The 17,678-nt window shown below is 38.3% G+C and overlaps 1 protein-coding gene across 1 annotated transcript in view; it reads left to right on the plus strand.

The window, feature by feature from the left end:
* Positions 1-17,678, plus strand: part of sorcs3b (sortilin related VPS10 domain containing receptor 3b) — a 177,962-nt gene that overhangs the window by 47,887 nt on the left and 112,397 nt on the right. The window contains exon 2 of the mRNA XM_067367933.1: positions 15,668-15,735. Coding sequence (XP_067224034.1) covers positions 15,668-15,735 — 68 coding nt within the window. The remainder of the gene's footprint in view (positions 1-15,667; positions 15,736-17,678) is intronic.

The following is a 17,678-nucleotide window of genomic DNA, read 5'->3' on the forward strand; positions in this document are numbered from 1 at the left end:
CAAATGCGTCTTTATTATTATCTACATGGATATTAAAATCACCAACAACAAGGACTTTATCCGCAGCCAGTACTAACTCTGATAGAAAATCAGCAAATTCTTTGATAAAGTCAGTATGGTGCCCTGGTGGCCTGTATACAGTAGCCAGCACAAATGTCAACTTACATAATGTTACATAAAGCACCATCACTTCAAAGGAATTATATTTGAAATTCTTTTGAGTGATTCTGAATATATTAATATAAATTACAGCAACACCTCCCCCTTTGCCTTTCTGTCGAGGATTGTGTCGATAATCATAACCTTGAGGACTAGATTCATTTAAAGTAATGTAATCGTCTGGTTTTAGCCAGGTTTCTGTCAAACACAGCAAGTCTAGTTTATTGTCTGTGATAATTTCATTTACAATAAGTGCTTTTGAAGAAATCGATCTAATATTCAGTAACCCAAGCTTTATCATTTGTTTATCTGATTTATCTGTGATTTTCATTTTTTGAACATCAATTAAATTTTTACCCTTAAAAGGTTTCAGAAGTTTTTTGTATTTACTAGTTTGAGGTACAGACACAGTCTCTATGTGATAATATCTAGGTGAAAGAGTTTCTATGTGCTGTGAATTATTTGAGTTCTGTGACGTGAGGCGGCTAGCAGACGGTCGGTTTAGCCAGTTTGTCTGCGTCCTGATCTGGGCCCTGGTTTGTCATGTTTCAGCTCTAAGACTATTTGCCAAATTTCTAGATAGAAGAGCAGCACCATCCCGGGAGGGATGAATACCATCTCTTTTCAACAGATCAGGTCTGCCCCAAAAGCTTTTCCAATTGTCTATGAAACCTATATTATTCTGCGCACACCAATTAGACAGCCAGCCATTGAGTGATGATAACCTGCTAACTATCTCATCACTCCGACGAACAGGAAGAGGGCCAGAACAAATTACTTTTGCTGACATTGAATTTGCGAGTTCACACACCTCTTTAATGTTAATTTTAGTGATCTCCGACTGGCGAAGTTGAACATCATTTGTGCCGACGTGGATAATGATTTTAGAATATTTACGTTTAGCATTAGCCAGCACTTTTAAATTTGCTTTGATGTCAGGTGCTCTGGCCCCCGGCAAACATGTGACTATGGTGGCTGGTGTCTCTATTTTCACGTTCCGTGTAATAGAATCGCCAATAACTAGGGCACTTTCAACAGGATTCTCAGTGGGTGCGTCACTGAGTGGGGAGAACCTGTTTGATGTTCTAATCGGAACGGAAGAGTGGTGTTTGTTCTTGCCATTATGCCGCCTCACAGTCACCCAGTTAGCCTGCTGTGTTGCTTCTACAACCGGAACCGAATGTGCAGTGTTTACTAGGCTAGTCGCATCCAAAGCAGTATCTAAGGCCCTTTCATTCTCACTATCCTCAATTAAAGTTTGGATGCGTGTCTCTAATTCTGAGATTCTCTCTGTCAGCCTGACAATATCCCTGCATTTATCACATGTGTAAGTCTCACTGCTGACAGAAAGAGCTAAGCTGTACATGTTGCATTTACTACACATGATAATCGTCGGACATGACTGACCGTGTGTTTGATGAACGCCGTCCGAAAAACTGCAACGCACACAGGACTCGCTGGCTGGATGTCTCGGTCGCTTGCCGGTGCCTGGGGAGAGGGTGATGTGCGGGACGCTGTGCCTCGCGGTGGATCGATGAATGCCGGGCAGCAACATCTCCACAGCTTCCCGATCTGGCGAGGAAAGATCAGAATAACATACATCGGATAAATCCGCCATTCAATCGACAAGGAAGGTTGGTTTAAAGGAAAAAAGACAGTAGACGGTAGCTAGCAGGCTAGCGGGCTATGGCTAACACTAGGTGATTATGCTGGTGGATTGCTAGTAATAAATCGTTCCGTTTAGTAATACTATGCAATAGGTTAAGTAATCAAGTAAAAATAAGAAAGTTATATTATGTGAATAGGAATAAAGAGAAGGATTTAGGATAAACTCCACGGAGCTCCGAGCGTAGGTCAGACAGCAGACAGGCAGCAGCGTTGAGCAGCGTTGAACCGGAAGTGGTAGCGTTGTCAACAGGAGCCAAAAACTATGCCGAAGCCGTAACGCAACACACACGCGTGCTGTGCCAGGTTCGCATCAGTTTGGGTAGCACATATTCTAATATTTATATTCTAAATAAACTACAAAATAAACGACTTTCTCCTCACATTCTTTAGTGCCCTCTCACATAACTGACTGAAAGACTCATTATGCGGCTCATTGTCTCCTCAGGTGTGAATCACAGCATTATTTGGTATTATTCACGCCTCCAAACATACTGTCTTTCTAAACAAAAAGTGTCTTACGAAATTGAAATCAATTTATTGTTTTATGTGAATGAGTAGGCAGGATGATTTTCACATAGTTTTGAAGTAAAAATTTACATGCCCTGACATTTGTGCTTTTTTCAGTTGCTTATAAACATATTAATGGCAAATGTGTCATTACACTGTATTCTAACTGAAGGGAAATAACTGCACACTCACTGAAACATATAAGCTTGTTTATTCAACAATAAGGTCAAGGTATCATACCTTGACAAAGGCTACTAGCCGAAACGTTGGAGAATAAACAAGCTTATATGCTTCCGTGAGTGTCCAGTTGCTTCCCTTCAATTAGAATACAGTGTAATGACACATTTGCCATTAATATTTTTATAAGCAACTGAAAAAAGCAGAAATGTCAAAACTTCTCCAGGGCCCCAAACCCCTTCAGACCCCAGAGGGTTAAGGATCTGAATAATGTGCAGAGTTTTTATTATGGCCCTGTGTGGCCCCAGGCCTTCTGTTGAATAAACACAAAATAAAATCCAGAAGTGTGTGAAAATGATTGAAATTTTCAGCGAGGCAGAATTGAGCAATGCAATGATTTGTGGATTTTCCTAAGGCAAAGCATGTGAGCATTATTAAAACATAAATATGAATAAATATTCTCCTTTTCTAGGTGTGTGTATATGTGAGAGAGTGCACATCTTGTGCTTATTTGACTGATGAGAAAACGGCTCTCACCCCAAAGCACAAACTTATTCTTGAAATTCATCTATTTTGTGTATTATCCACATAAACTCTATTTCATGCTTTGAGTGTCTGCATTTCTGATGATGCCATGAGAACTCTGACATAGTCACAAACACAAAAGACAAAGAGTATTTCATTTACCTTGATGGCTTATCATTAGAGTATGATACCCTACAGCCTCAGATAAACCACTGGACACAAACATGCACATATAGTAGTACAAGTGTAGCTAAGATTTGATTCATCCCGCTGAATTTATTACATTTATTATTAAAATAAACCATTTTAAAAATCAATTCTACTTTTTCATTCCATCCCCACCTTTTTATAACATATTTTAATGCCTTGAGCTTAATTGATTCATATGGCAGCATCTAAACATGATATTCAGAGAGCAATAGAAGACAGATTGAGGAGGAAACACTTTGAAAGAGAATGAAAAGAGAGGGTAAAATGAAAAAGTGAGGAATGCTGGATTGATATTCCACACACTCCAAGCACACATTGAAACTGATTGTTTCAATTCCACTAGAGCTAAACTGATATATTATACCAAGTCCGTTCATGATCACTGGATTTATGAGAGAATAAAGATTCCTCTGTCCTTTGTATTTTATTCGAATTGTGAGCATAAATTTCAGTTTGGCGCTAACTCAGCGGGTGTATTACAGTACACAGAAACAAATTAGTGCCAAAAATACTGAGATATGAGCTGTGAAGTCCACCAGAGAGAAACAAAAGTCACAATGTGCTGCATGTCTCCTTTGAGAGCAGAATCGCAATGAAAGTGCCTCATTGCTCTGCCTAGGAAAAGTAGCAATGGAGAATTCAGTGTTCTGTGGGTTCTGTAGAATGTTGTTTTACTCTGAGTGCATTGTGCTGTAGGAATGCCATTGGAACAATGAGCAGGTAGTTCCATTTCATTTCACCATTTTAATTGAATTCATCTGAGTGTTTGACAACAAAGTCTCTGACCGAAAACTGACACAGGACATACAGAAGTTTTAATCACCTACCCGTGTTAATGTGATTTTGCTGTTTAGAGTTTTGGAAACAGTTTAAATTATGGGCTTCATCAAAATTACCACTTAAAATGTTTGTTTTTTTTTTTTTTTTTTGTATTTCCTTGATTGTCGTGTGTGCAATCCCAGATTGCCGCTGTTTGCTCTCAGGTATGCGCATGGTATTGCTAGGTTATTTTTGCCTCCAACAACCTGCTGGTGAATCATGAGCCTCTCTAGTCTGTTTTACTCTCCAGTAGGGTTGATTGTTATACTGACACTAAAACAGTAATTTTGTTACCTGGCTCAGTCAACAATGGTCTGCTCTTTAGCATAGTTTGGCATTTCAGGCATTGTTACTTGAGGTATAAAAGTGAATGCATTGATGTGTAAGATTCAGTAAATGTGTTGTTTTTAACACATTTCATTTGTGTTTCAAAATTGATGTTAGCTGTTACATTTTGTAGTTTAAAATGGGATTGACAAAAGTAATGTCATTTGCATTCTTTGTATGGTAGAATTTAATTGTCATCAAAGATAGAGAAGTATGCAATTTAGTGTTATTGCACAAACATTAGTGAAGATGATCAGATATCAGTTATATGAAAAGTTATTCAATTATTAACTTATTGCAGCATTGCATTGGTTCAAAATTTGCATTTTCTGTGCATTTTGATGTGGTCTGAGAAATTGTAGAATGTGCTTGAAAACTATTACAGAAATATACCTGTCATATGCATTGCAGTCACCAAACCCGACACTTACAGATTTTGTAATGCATTAAAGGGTTAGTTCACCCAAACAAAAATCATCATTTATTTACCTTCATGTTGTTACAAACCTGCAAGACTTTCGTTCGTCTTCAAAACTCAAATCTTAATGTAATCTGAGAGTTTTCTGTCCCTCTATTGACAGTCCATGCAACTACATTCACGTATATGTTCTGTCATTATGATGGACTTTTAGTTAGTTTTCTTCAGTCACATGTGTTCCTTTGTCTCAAGGCGGGTGCACACTGTGTGATTTTGACACCGATTTGGTCGTTTTGAGAATCCTAAAAGATTACTATAATCCTAGGCTAAAATCTGTAGTCTTTGATCGCTAGTTTGACATGTTCTCAGACAGCTGATTAATGACCGTTGCGATCAAATTTTACCTCCGACGAAATTCTGGCAGTGTCAGAAGATTTGGCACACAGTCCTGCAGTGTGACAGGTCCCACAGTATGCGTGGAGGCGTGAATCATCATGAATAATGGGTGATTCTCACCTGAGAAGACCAAAAATGAAATGACTTGCATAATATTGAGCTTTTCAGTCAGGTAGGCTGTGAAAAAACCCTCTGTGATCATGTCTCAAGCTCATCATATGGTGTATATCAAACATAAAGAAAAAAAAGGCAATACTGTGAAATATTATTACAATTTAAAATAATGGTATTCTATTATATTCTTTAAAATATAATGTATTTCTGTGATGCAAAGTGTCTGAACAATTATGTTACCTCTCTGGCATTTCATATAGTCTTTTAGCTTAAAAGCATGCACATTTGGAGAAATATGGATGGATTCTCATATGTTTGTCAATTTTCTATACAGAGGAGTAATATTTATTCAATATATATTGTCATCACTATGAGCACTGGATACTGTGTTTTCAATTCATACTTGCAGCTGGAGGGAGCTCTGTACACCTTTAGTCCACAAATTTATCTAAAGAAGAACAGGTCATGTGACTCTCCAGGAACTGAACTAACAGAGGCCAGAGATTGATAACTATGGCTATTCAAAACACTTTTCAAGACAGTAAATACACGATTGAGACGATGTATGCATGTATTGACTGAATTTGCGTCTGAATAGCGCTGGCTCCGTGGGTGTGGCCGCATTAGCAGATAATGAGCAGAATCACGGACTTCTAACATGGCTCTCTATTCATACAGATTACATAAACAGAGAATATTTGTTTTCGATTTGACTTACACAATTTAAAACCTGACATTTCAAAGTTTTTTTAGACATAAGTCTCATTTTTGTGTCATTAGTATTCACTAAGTTACAGTTCATTTTCTGAGAACTATCAGATTGGACTTTGTTCAGAGGGAGATGACAGATCACGCTTCAGGTTAGTTTTCTTTATTTTACAAAAAGCACAACATTTTGTTTTTACTCTGAGTGTACACAAATAAAAGAAGATATTTAAGATTAAAATGGTGTATAACTCTTAAAGTCCCTGTAAAGTCATTTTAAAGTATGTGTTTTGAGCTTTTCACACCACAAAAAAATGTTATTAACCACCCAGCGAAATTTGAATGATTAAAAAAATCTGCAAGTAAATGAAATAAGTTATCAAAATCTCGAAAAAATAAGCAGCGCTCTCTGTTCTCAAACGCTGGGGGCGTGTCCGCTGTCAGCGCTGAAACCACACCCACTCGCGAGAGCTGCCATCTCAAATTACTTGTCTAATGAGTCAAACATACTGATGCATATAAACAAAAGAATCACGTTAGAGGGTTGCACATTTTAATAGAGTTACTGGGGACTACCTACTAATTATAACATATGCAAACTCGGTAACTTACACTCATTGGTGGGCACGTACTGCCGGACTGTTGTCGAGTCGACAAATGACGGTGCCGCGAGACGGGAGGATGAAGGCCGGGGCGGGAGAGACTCTGTCCGACCCCATATATCATCAGTTATCATCGGGACAGTAAGAAGGCCGAGGCAGGAGGGGGGACGAGGTCTGTTCAGTCACATTCACCAAAAACAGCGGATTATCTGTGAATTCCAGGTGTCTGATGAAAGTTTGTAAAATTATCCGGTGTAGAACGATCACTTTAGAATCCTTCATATCATCGTTTTAGGAAATTTAAATAAGGAGACCGAGCATATTGTATATTTTAACAACCATGTAATATGCATTTGCGTGACGAAGGCATTACTAGCTAAATGTACAAAGGGCTGTATAACTGTAATGACACTTGAGATTGAGCGAGTGAACCGCTGTAGAGTTAGAGGCGGCGCCACGCTCGGTACGTCATCGACAGTTATATAGTGTTAGGGGCGGGGCTATGCTCGGGGGACGATGTGCATCATTAGACCCCCGTTTTAGCTCCGCCCAAAAAATCCTGAGCGACTTGGTGAAAAACTGTTTAACGCTCTAACTTCACAATTAAGCGTTACTCAATTCACAGACTTTGTAATGTGTTTCAGCAATACATTTGTAACATTTATAAAGTGTATTCTGAGTCAATTCTCAGAATTGACTTTACAGGGACTTACTTTAATTGTATGTGCAACATTGATGGAGTATTTTGAGTCTCTTTCACACTGGTAAGAAAAAAACCGCGGTGGTATCGCTGGCGATACCTCAGTGTTAATTAAATAACTCAATCAGTCATGTGTTCCTTTGTATTAGTTTCCTGCCACTCATCTGTTTCCATGGACACTTAATCATCAAGCTGTTCATAGGGCTGTGACGGTAGGCATGACAACCGTGCCACCGCGGTCGTGTAGTGTCACTGGATATCATATTAGTGTGGATATTATATTAGTGTGACATCAGACATTGCTGACTATACATTTATGGTCAATGAATGGCTTATCTGAGGTATAATGTAGCGTGACATTGTTTTCAACACTGATTTAACTGACGTGATACAGATTTCAGTAAGCTTCTGTATGGGGGGGGGTGTATATATATATATATATATATATATATATATATATATATATATATATATATATATAATCATCTTCTTGTGAAGAAGATGATTAAGTGAACGTTACAACACTTTATTGCTTCAAAACGTTCATGAAGATATCATAAAACTAATCCATATGAATCTAGTGGTTCATAGCGCTATAGCGGTTCCCAAAATGTCATATCACAATCTTATAACAAACAATCCTGATCCACGATCTGCATCGCAGTCTTCCCAATTATGATGTTCTATCGAGAATATCTAGACTGGAACAAGCCTATGGACTTATCTATTTGGGCAGTTTTACTGTTGAATTGCTCATCAGTGCACACATCAGTTATGGTAAATGGAAGCTCTAGCATGCTTGCTTGACATGCGAGAACCAATAAGAGTCATTCTCGTGTTATGCAGCACCTTTGAGCTTCCGCAAGAGGTTTGTTCTTGCGCGTCAAGCAGGTTTGGTTGAGTTTCTGATTATGTTCGCTGATCAATGTTAACATGTGAATATAAGCATAAATTCAATTTGTTCATCATATACAATCCCAATTTACAATCTTACAATCTCTTTATGAACTTCTTGAAGTGATAAAGTGATAGTTGCTACACTGTCAATGGAGGAACAGAAATCTTTCAGATTTCATTAAAATATCTTCATTTGCGTTTCACAGATGAATGACAGTTTTTCGGGTTTGGAATGGCATGAGTTTTTTTTTTTCTTTTTCTTTTTCTCATTTTTGGGTGAACTAAACCTTCATTTTTGGGTGAAAGTATGAAATTATTCATTAATTATTGACACTGAATCTCACAAATTATTGACTTTGAATATATTTGACAGTCCAAGTTTGGTTTGATTTCACTGGTTGCCTGAGGCTGTTAATTTGATGCTTAAGGTGTTGATTTAGTTGAGAGGCCAGAGTCTGGTATTGTACTGATGCCAAAATTTTGGTATTTTGATGCAACAATACTCCCAAGTTCATGTAGTTAAACCAGTAGTGTTGTCATAGTCTGCCGTTTAGGTGTTCTGTGGCTACAGGAAAATAGAAAACTTCATAGGCCTTATTCTTCTCTTAGGAAAAAAGTAAGAATACCACATTCTATAATGGCTACAAAGAAAGATGGAGAAAGTAAGACTTTCAGTCAACAAATTGATTTAAAATGTCAACCTGTCCCACTCTATATATTATTTCATTTTTAAAAAGTTATAGCTTTAAAGCTGAAGTTTACAAGTGTATCATGGTTTCCCATGAGTGGATTTTAAAAGGCTTATGGTCTTCTTTGAGAATAGCCTTGAGTCTTCTTCAAAATGTCATGGTCCACATTCAACAACAACATAAATAAAACAATAATTTTAGTAGGGTACTCACTTGGAAAACAGTAATCAATGGGAAAAAATAATAATAATCAGACATTTTTGCTGCTAGTTGTGCAGTTGTTTAAAGGTGCTTACTGTAAATAATAAGAATATGGTTATGAATAGGTCAAATACTGGCTGAGGAGAAATCTTGATTCAGTCCGAAGTTGTTGCCAGTATCTTCTGCGTTAGATGAAGTACTATGAAACAACTTATAGTTGAGCACATGGCTGGGTTGTAGGCCTTGGCCTGAAAAGGCCTGCAGCAAGAAGGGAGTCTCCTCAGTCGTCCAAGAAGCAAGGAAAGAGGTGGAGCGGCATTGTTGCCTGGCTTTTAACCTCTGGTCAAAATCACACCTCCTAGTTTCTGACCAGACCAATGAAGATGTTGTATTTCCGGGTGACAACACACCTCCTGTCAGGCCTTTTTTTACGACTGAGCAATATTAACTGGCTGAGTTTTTGAAGAAGAACTATTAAAGATTCTTGTAATACTGATGTGTTGCACAGGTATAGACATACCGCATACACAAGCATTTAAATCATCTCAATACGAACCCGTAGACACTAAACATGGCATAACTGATGTTACCTTAAATGTATCATAAAACATGTGAATACAATGATTGTAATACAGCAACGGTAATAATGGATACCATTTCCTGGGGATGTGCATGTTCATTTATAGAACAGTCTGTCTATACATTAATGCAAGAGAGTCTGTGTTATGTGGGGATAATGCAGGAAAGATGCATGCTTTTGTGTGTCTCTTCTCTGCTCTCAATGTGGCAATCACATTCTTTAGCGCAATAAAACTTGTAACTAAGAACTTCTCGGGGGATGGGGGACAGGCCCCAGAGTGCTTTAAGCAATTATTGGTTAACTATAACAAATAATTGTGTCTGATTTGTCTCAGTTGTTACAATACATTTAAAAGACATGTACAAACATTAAAATATACGTACAGTTAGGGGCCAATAAACAGCAGCTTCTGCTTTTAAAGTGGGAACTGCTTCATCTTTCATAGTTGTCAGTCATATTGTGCAAATCCAGCATTGAACTTGTGTAGATTCTGGAAGCTGCAGCTTCTGCGCCACATCCAGTGTCGACAATATCACTGATTATAATGGGTTCTATTATCTATTGCAGGGTTTATGATGTTACCAACCCGGGAAGGAGCTTGTTGTAGTCCAAACCGGTCATTTTTGTAGGCATTAAACTACCATAACTTTAAAAGACAATATCTCTATTTGCATTGAACTTTCAGTGATGTAACTTTGCAGATACTGTTTATCCTTAAGCAGCAACATTACACACTAACTAAAGTTAAAAAAGTGAAATCACAATGAACCACCCATTTAAGAATAATTAAGTGCCATTGTTAGTCAGCCCACTGGCTACATGTTATTTTTGCTAAATAAAAATTTCTTAAACTTAAAACATTCTGAATTATTATATTATATTTACACATGTAATATCACTCAAACATTTTAAAATACTGGGCCCTATATTAAAGGTTTATTAGACTGATAAAAATGGACTACATACTCTTACAAGCAACTTAAAGGAAAAAAGTGGTTTATATCAAATAAAAAAAAATAAACTAATCATGTTGTTTGAATTGCATTTGTACACCTGATGTGCAATATGAAAATATACACATCTGTACACTCTTAGTTATTCATACTGTTTTTTTAATGTTCATAGGCAACAGAGTAAACATCCAGTTTGGAAAAAAAAGAGTTCCTAAAGTGATATGTCTTGCGTTTCAGTTGCAAAATCAGTAAGAAGTATTGTCAGCATCCTCTGGAAGATACATCAGCTATGTTAGTAGTACAATGCCATCTGTTCTTACTCCGGTTATTGTTTTTTATTTCACTGCTTCTTGTTGTCACTGTCAAGTGAGCAGCCTTCAGTGGATACTGATTGGTCTTAGCAGGAGTTTCCATGGTATCATGCAGAGCACAACAAAATGGCCATACACAGCACTATAAGCTGCAATTTAGATAATCATATTTCATGGGCAATGCAATAAAGTAAATGAAATAGATAGGGGAATTATGGAAATGGAAATGTTCAGTTGTAAGATTCAGCATGTAATGCGGATTTTATGACATCAGCTCTAGCTGAAAAAAGACAGGAATGTTGAGTCTTCAACAATGTTGACATGTTTCGCATGTAATGAAACATTTATTTCAGAGAGAACAAAAGGTAGAGGAACAAAAAGATGAATGTAATGGTGAAGCTTTTTCATGTGTTTGAGGTTAGAAGAATAAAGCAACTGAACAGACCTCTGCGCATTGACTGTAATATGACAGTAAGTCATTCACGTTTAAACTGAATCTGATCTTAGCTTGAACATGAACTGATCAAACCCACATTCATATGCAAATGTAATTAAATCTGCATAATATCCCTGCACATATTATTGACCTCATAGAAACGGACAATAGAAACCTTGACTTTGATATTAATATTCATTTTCAGTCCCTTGGACACTGGTCTCTCTTTCTCTCTCTCTTTCTAAAAAGAGATGTAATTAGTTCCAGTATCAAGGTGGTTTTGCTGGTTCAGGAAGCTGAGTGAGTTTGACTGGGGGTCCTGCTCTTTCAGATATGCTGTATTTGGATATGCTAATAGTTTGTCCTCTTCTGATTGGTTAATTAACCTGAGATGAAGCCATCCTGTCACAGGTGGGGCCGTGAAGAGTGAAGGTTGCTCACACATACACAAACAAAGGACCTGGTATAGCAGTGCTAGTAAGCTAATGTTACGTGTTGCTGGTGTAGAGATGAGGCAGATACGGATTTCCACAATAACATTAATTACTTTAATAAACACAGGCAGGAAACACCAAACATACACTTAAGCCCTATTCGGACGGGAATAGTTTCACAGGGGGACATTAGAGAAATTTCTGTTTCACAGACGTACTTTGCGATTTTAAATTCCATCCGAATCTGCCATGTCTGTCTTTTTCTCACACGACCTCTGTAAAAATTCCAGAGCAAATTACCTACTGTTTTTTGTCAAACTCGGTGGTCCTCAGAGAAATCTAATCCCGTCCGAATGCGAATGTCTGTGTTTTCCGAAAATGTTTTTTCCAAAACGCTTTTTCTTGTGTGTTTTGGTCAACGTGAACTACTGTACAATCTTTCGCTATCGCGCCGGTATTCAAGTTTCTGCTTTTTGCGCACCGATAATGGATGTAGATGTGTTTGGTACACTGCGAAGAAATAAAAAAAAATAAATCAACAAGAAGAGCCAAATCACGTAAACTGTTAAGACTGGCTACTGTAATATCAGTTTCAGGGAAGAGTACTTTCATTTCTGCACTTAATTACATAACGTGTAAATTATATAAGTTAAAACTTTTTATTCCAGTGGGTTTATTATAGGAACCCAGTTCTATTAAATCATGAGAATAAATGTTTAGTTCATATGACCATACGCAATCCACGCATTCTGAACACGTGATCTTCTGAAATGCCCACATGTAAAACACAAACACTCCTACCTCGGTAATAAACACGGAGATGTTAGTCCCGTCCGAATCTGTACATAAAATCACAGACGTAGGTTGATAAGAATTGTTACTCAAACGTCGTTTGGAAAACTAGTCCCGTCCGAATAGAGCTTTAGTCTTAACAGAGAACGGACGAGGAGTGAAAGGAGTGAGTGCAATATAAAGGGAGTGATGATGATAGAGTCTAGGTGCAGGTGATGAGTGATGATTGGAGGATGACGAGAGAAGTGAGTGTAGGTGTGGAAAAAGGAGGATGATGGGAAATGGAGTCCAGGGAACAAGGGATCTGTGACATTATCCCCCTACGGTATTGTTCCACCTACGGTGCGAGGACGCGCCTACCGGGAGGGGGTGGGCTCCCTGGAGACCTCATGCCGGTGCAGGGAGAGGAGTGGACTGGAGTGGAGGTCTTCAGGGCGGGTCAGGTGCAGCGGGCTGCCATGGAGCTGACCTCAAGTAACTGTTATCTAAACAGGTTACAATAACATATGCTGCATGTATAAACTAATGCCAAGGTCTCTAGAAAAGAGGTTTGGTAAGTTTATATTTACATTCCACACAGTCGGGTGATCAATCCGGTAGCAGAGACGTCTTCCACTGATGATGCAGGCTGCGTGCAGTGGGAGGGCGCGGAGTTGCGATCCGGTAGTCGTGCCACGCTGGGCTGGAGAATGCTGAACTTCGGTTGCGCCAAGAGGGTCCTTTAGGATGGACTGGACAGCTGGGTCAGATGAATCTTCACAGGTTCCTTTGCAGGCTGGCTGCGTCGCTGAGGAGCCGTGTGGTACAAGCAATGTCTGCCGATGCAGAGGTCCTTTGTGGACTGGGCTGAGCTGCTGTAGGAGCCGTAAGGGTCAGATGAAGTCCCTCAATGCTGAGGCCCTTTTGCAGCTAGAGTGCAGCTGGAAGAAATGAAAAAGGTTTTGCTTGCAAAAGCTTCACCTTAACTGTCTTGTAGTTTCTTTCCTCGTCAGGTCAGAAACTCAGGACGTGGAGTGTCTTTTAATGTCTCCTTCCCCGTCGAGTTGGAAATGCAGAACAAGGGTGTATCTACCCGGGAGACATATTTATCCCTTTCTGATGAGGAGGAGATTGAAATGTGGCGCCTTGCCGATCCTGGAGTGTGATTGGCTACTGTTATCTGAAGCAGCCCCGGTGTTGCCTACCCTAGTGTGGAATTCATTTGCATAGCATAAAGTACAGTGTTAAAATAGTGTCTTTAACATTTTACCCATGCATTATTTCTTTACCAAACCTCTTTCAAATTATTAAAGGCATCATAGGGAACAGATAGACACCAAACACGATATGAAATGGTTAAATCATCGTCCATGCATCTGTTTATCTGTTAACAGGTCTGTCCCATGACCTGTTGGTTTAGCAGTCAGTAACCATTAACATAAACTGTGCTTTACATGAAGATGGAGTGGATGTGAAGCAGTTTAGATCAAATTAAGGCCTCCAAACATAGGTATGCATGGATTTAGATGGCCTTTTTTTTATTTCAGTCACTGCTGCTTCAACCCAGAGGAATTTTTATGGCAGTCCTTGCCTAAACCTTAGGAATGAGTTTAATGGTTAGAGTCAATGTGTCGTCCAATGAGAAGTCTTCTCCTTGGTTTTGGTGGGTGCAGAATGTCCCCCTTCCTGCTCTGGAAGAGGTGTCTGGTAGTTGTCCCAACATCTTATCTGATGTTGCTGAACATTTATTTATGTTCATTCACCAAAGATCCAATCACGGTGTGGCACATCTTCCTACACACCAGCAGTTAGAGAGGGGCCCTGTCATAAACTGGTCCCTGGAATGCCATCTTGACTGGTGTTCACAACACCAGTTAGTCAAAAAAGCAAGCTCAACGAACTCCTCCACATACCTCTCCAGTGAACGACCAACCTGCAGGAGCCCAATGAGACGATCTGCGGCCGTCATGGAAGTGGGAGGCATGGGAGAAGCTGGAGCCCGGGAGCTGAAGAATGCATCCATTTTTGTGGAAATCCAGCAGTTTAAAGGTCCGTTCTTCTGTTACGTGTTGCTGGTGTAGAGATGAGGCAGATACAGATTTCCACAATAACATGAATTACTTTAATAAACACAGGCAGGAAACACCAAACATACACTTAGTCTTAACATAGAATGGACGAGGAGTGAAGGGAGTGAGTGCAATATAAAGGGAGTGATGATGATAGAGTCTAGGTGCAGGTGATGAGTGATGATGGGAGGATGACGAGGGAAGTGAGTGCAGGTGTGGAAACAGGAGGATGATGGGAAATGGAGTCCAGGGAACAAGGGATCTGTGACAGCTAACAGTATCTGTAGGCTGTTATAGGTTTTTCTATAACAGCAGTGTTTGCGTCCGCATCCGTTTCATGAATTATTATTACCTGATTTTCTTCTTAGGTTAATGACAATACTCCTGTTGACTGAACTCTCATTAGGGAACAATCATGGAGTGTGAAATGAAATATTGGACCTTTTAGACTAATATTCATTAGTGTGTGGACACGATACTGAAGACTGTGTTCTCACAGACAGACGCAAAGGGACCACTTACTGTCTTCTTTTGATTCAAAGTCTCTCTCTATCCCTTTCTTTTTTATGGTAAAAATTCACATTGGAAAGACAGATGCTTGTTTGTTCACTGTTGTTTGAGTGTGTGCGCTCAGAATGTTTTGTCAGTTGGGAAGAGCAAAGCGTTTTACCTGCCACGTTTCAGCGTGACATTTGACAGCTTGAGAGTGTTTGTGTTTTAGCGTATGTGTACAGCGTCATGTTTTTTTTTCTCTTTCTCTTCTCTTCCCCTGATCATCATTACCTCCATCAGGCTGTACTGGCTCTGAGTGCATTGCCTCTTATTCTGCTGTCATCTCAAGATAATAAAATTCATACCTGATATTTACTCTCATCCATCACTGCGAGGCTGCCTGACAGACATTTTATCATTTAGCATAGCACATTAAGAGCGCTGTAGCTAGGGAAATGTTTAAATAGAGATTGCTGGGTGTTAAATGTCTGCATGTTTTTCTTTCAGGTGATCCTGATTCTGACTAAACTGTTCGACTTTAACCTGGGAACCGTGACGGAGAGTTCGCTCTGGAGGTAAACCCACTTCTGTGAACAGAAACTTTGATATTATTCATCTGAGTTTTTTGGCCATCACTGCTCTGGTACCCCTTATGAAAATAAGGAAGTACACTTTAGCATACTTTTAAAAAGAGTACTCAGTAAGTATATACTGCATAATAGTATACTTTAAAAGAGTATACTTAGGTACAAACTGAATGTAATGTTTTAAGACAATTAATTGTATGTTAATTGCAATTAAATGAAGATGTTAGTTAAATTTATATTAAATGCAGTTAGTTTTTTATACTACTTACAGTAGGTTCATATTATCATGAAATTTTATAGTTACTCCTGTTGCCTTTAAAATGGTTTTAGTGTACTGCAGAATGTACTGACGTTGACTAATGTTAACAAATGAGACCTTATTATTGTGAAGTGTTACCCATATAGTATATATTAACTTGAAATGTAATATCAAATGACACACTGCAGTTCAATAAATAATAATATAATTATAATTATAAAATATAGTAGTGCTTTAGGTTATGTTAGTCAAAACATCAAGTGTACTTCTTTAAAGGACAAAAAAAGGATACAAATTTAACATAACTTTTATTATAGTGCACTTTGTACTTAAGTGTGTTAAGAAACATAGCCATGAAAATACTCAAGTACACTTCGGTGCTAGGAAAAGAGCAAGAACATAAAGCTTGCATTCTTACAATAGTAATTGTCTGAACCTTCTAACTTCTGCAGCACTGCTGACCCAGCCTGAATTAAATGATCTGATAACACTGTGGTATTGTATTAAGCTTCCAGCCCATTACAAATCAACACACATTCTTGCAATAGCCACAAGTGCATTAGTGGCAAATGTTCTCCGTACTATATGAATGGCAAAGACGTGTGATGAAATTCTGCTCTGAAGCACTTTCACTGACCATTGCTGATATGCCCCTGGGTGAAGTACTTAATCCCTGTCTTCTCCTGGGACGCTCTGTACCATGACCTGGCTATCTCTCTTTGTTATAGTGTGTAGACAATGGAAAGAAAAGAATTGCAAGGTAGCTGTGTAAGCCAGGCTTGTATAGAGAAAGAAAGCACTGACTGTACATTCTGGCACCTCACATTTTGACGTTTTCCCCCATTAATATCAACTTCACATTACAGAGAACAATCGTTGACTCATTTATAAACCTTACTATTCACAAAACATTTTTTTTTTTAAAAAAATCTTTTTACAAGTTGCGAGAAGCTAGTCGTACTTTGGTATGCTTTTTTAAGTTTCAGATTAGACTGCTGCAGTGCATTTCTGTCTGGCTGTCTGAGAGGGTCTGTTTAAAAATTCCCTGCTCAACTGAGGCGTTTCTATCCAAACTATTTTATCATTAAAATGTCTCCCAGTGAAATCTCAAGTTCACTGCAATTAAAATACCTTTAATTAAATTTAAAAACCCTAGACCCTCAATTTTTTAATGGCTAACTGGTTCTTACTGGAATAATATATTCTCTTTACTTTTATGCTTCTGTACTGTATCGTTCAGTCACAATGGAACTTCCAACTGGGGTTTCAATTTCGAAGATGCTGAATTTCTTGTTTTTTGTCATTAATTTAATTTTGGGGCAAAATTAAAATGATTACTGTCTCATTTAAATCAGCCTGAATTATAACACAACATGTTATTATCAGTATTACTGGAATATAACCACCTCTCTGCATCTTAAATTTAACTGTTTTAATTTACTCTGTATTTATTTTAGTTATGTGTTTGATCATTATCTACTTATTAAAGCTGTGATTTACACAAAAACTCTATAAATAGCACCTGAAGGTAAATGGAATTTAACGAAAGAGTAATTGCAGCCACAAGCGCAAAGTGATCATCATCAGTACAGCTGATATTTGGTTGGACTTTTGTCAGTTTTAATTAAAAGAATAATGCAAACAATATAGATATGTAATATGACATCATCCT

Source organism: Chanodichthys erythropterus, chromosome 18, assembly GCF_024489055.1.
Source record: "Chanodichthys erythropterus isolate Z2021 chromosome 18, ASM2448905v1, whole genome shotgun sequence".
NCBI lineage: Eukaryota > Metazoa > Chordata > Actinopteri > Cypriniformes > Xenocyprididae > Chanodichthys > Chanodichthys erythropterus.